This window comes from Lagenorhynchus albirostris, chromosome 8, assembly GCF_949774975.1.
Source record: "Lagenorhynchus albirostris chromosome 8, mLagAlb1.1, whole genome shotgun sequence".
Classification (NCBI taxonomy): domain Eukaryota; kingdom Metazoa; phylum Chordata; class Mammalia; order Artiodactyla; family Delphinidae; genus Lagenorhynchus; species Lagenorhynchus albirostris.
In genome coordinates, this window is record NC_083102.1 from 44,900,491 (window position 1) to 44,902,345 (window position 1,855).

The 1,855-nt window shown below is 39.8% G+C and overlaps 1 protein-coding gene across 1 annotated transcript; it reads left to right on the plus strand.

Annotated features, from left to right (window-relative positions):
- Positions 1-533: 533 nt before the first annotated feature.
- On the plus strand, positions 534-1,547 carry NEUROD6 (neuronal differentiation 6). Its single transcript, XM_060156035.1, has one exon. The coding sequence runs from the start codon at positions 534-536 to the stop codon at positions 1,545-1,547; it is 1,014 nt and encodes a 337-aa protein (XP_060012018.1).
- Positions 1,548-1,855: the final 308 nt, after the last annotated feature.

Genomic DNA, 1,855 nt, shown 5'->3' on the forward strand with positions numbered 1-1,855 from the left:
TATCTAAATTCACAGTTATATAATACAGCAAATAAAGTTAAAGCTTATTTTCTTTCTAAAAAATAAATCTCCACAAATTTGTCAGCTAATGGAGAGGTAGCATTTTTTATTTTAAAAACTGGTGCCTCTTCTCATTTTGCACTCAAGGGAACTGGAATTAATGAAATTCTGCATTGCTATATCATGTTTTGCATTTGTTTGAATTTCACTGTCCTTTTCGTGTATTAAAAATCAGTTTAAAAATCAAAGAGAAATGGAGGTGGTGGTGGTATTACAATAAATACTTCCTGTTTTATTTTCTTTTGATAATTTGGTATAAATTAATCCTATTGCATGTGTCATTGTTTTCTTTAATAATTACTAGGCTGCACAAACTCAAAAATTTTATTTAATGTAAAAATCAGTCTTTTTCTCATGTTTTTGTATTCTTATGATTAAGTCATTGAATATGCTTTAAGTGTATAAACTTTAAAAATGAAAACACTTTAAATATTGTGCTGGCATTTTTTCAGGTAATTTAAGATTAGAGAACCATGTTAACACTACCGTTTGATGAGTCAGTTGTAATGCCAGAATCCCAGATGTGCAGAAAGTTTTCTAGAGAATGCGAGGACCAGAAGCAAATTAAGAAACCAGAAAGCTTTTCCAAACAGATTGTCCTTCGAGGAAAGAGCATCAAAAGGGCCCCTGGAGAAGAGACTGAGAAAGAAGAAGAGGAGGAAGACAGGGAAGAGGAAGATGAAAATGGGTTGCCCAGAAGGAGGGGTCTTAGGAAAAAAAAGACGACCAAGCTCCGACTGGAGAGGGTCAAGTTCAGGAGACAGGAAGCTAACGCGCGCGAGAGGAACAGGATGCACGGCCTCAACGACGCCCTGGACAATTTAAGAAAAGTGGTCCCCTGTTACTCTAAAACCCAAAAACTGTCCAAAATAGAAACTTTACGACTGGCCAAAAACTACATCTGGGCACTTTCTGAAATTCTGAGAATCGGCAAGAGACCTGATCTGCTCACGTTCGTCCAAAACTTATGCAAAGGTCTTTCCCAGCCAACTACAAACTTGGTGGCAGGCTGCTTGCAGCTGAACGCCAGGAGTTTCCTGATGGGTCAGGGTGGGGAGGCGGCACACCACACAAGGTCACCCTACTCTACCTTCTACCCGCCCTACCACAGCCCTGAGCTCACCCCTCCCCCGGGGCATGGAACTCTTGATAATTCCAAGTCCATGAAACCCTACAATTATTGCAGTGCGTATGAATCCTTCTATGAAAGCACTTCCCCTGAGTGTGCCAGCCCTCAGTTTGAGGGTCCCTTAAGTCCTCCCCCCATTAACTATAATGGGATATTTTCCCTGAAGCAAGAAGAAACCTTGGACTATGGCAAAAATTACAATTACGGCATGCATTACTGTGCAGTGCCACCCAGGGGTCCCCTTGGGCAGGGTGCCATGTTCAGGTTGCCCACCGACAGCCACTTCCCTTACGACTTACATCTGCGCAGCCAATCTCTCACCATGCAAGATGAATTAAATGCAGTTTTTCATAATTAATGAGGAAAATGAAAATAAACAGTGGTCATTCACCTCCCCCTTCTGATTAAGACAAAGCAGATGCTTGTGGGCTGAGTAATAGGCACAACTCTAGCTAAGGTGTTTACTAGTTTCTGGAGTGTGTTTCAACTATTGTGAGAATTTTCTATGTAATAATAAATCTCTTTTCCTATGAGAACTTCTTTTCCTTTCCTTTTGTCTGTAAAGCACTGTGATTCTGTTTCTACTGGAAGGTTATTTTTTTCATGTTTTATTTTCTTTTAAATTCACTTAATTTGTTTGAACAAGGTGTCTAAGAATATACTGTT

Coding starts and splice junctions, on each gene's coding strand:
- NEUROD6 (XM_060156035.1), top strand. CDS start 534: ATGTTAACACTACCGTTTGATGAGTCAGTTGTAATGCCAGAATCCCAG.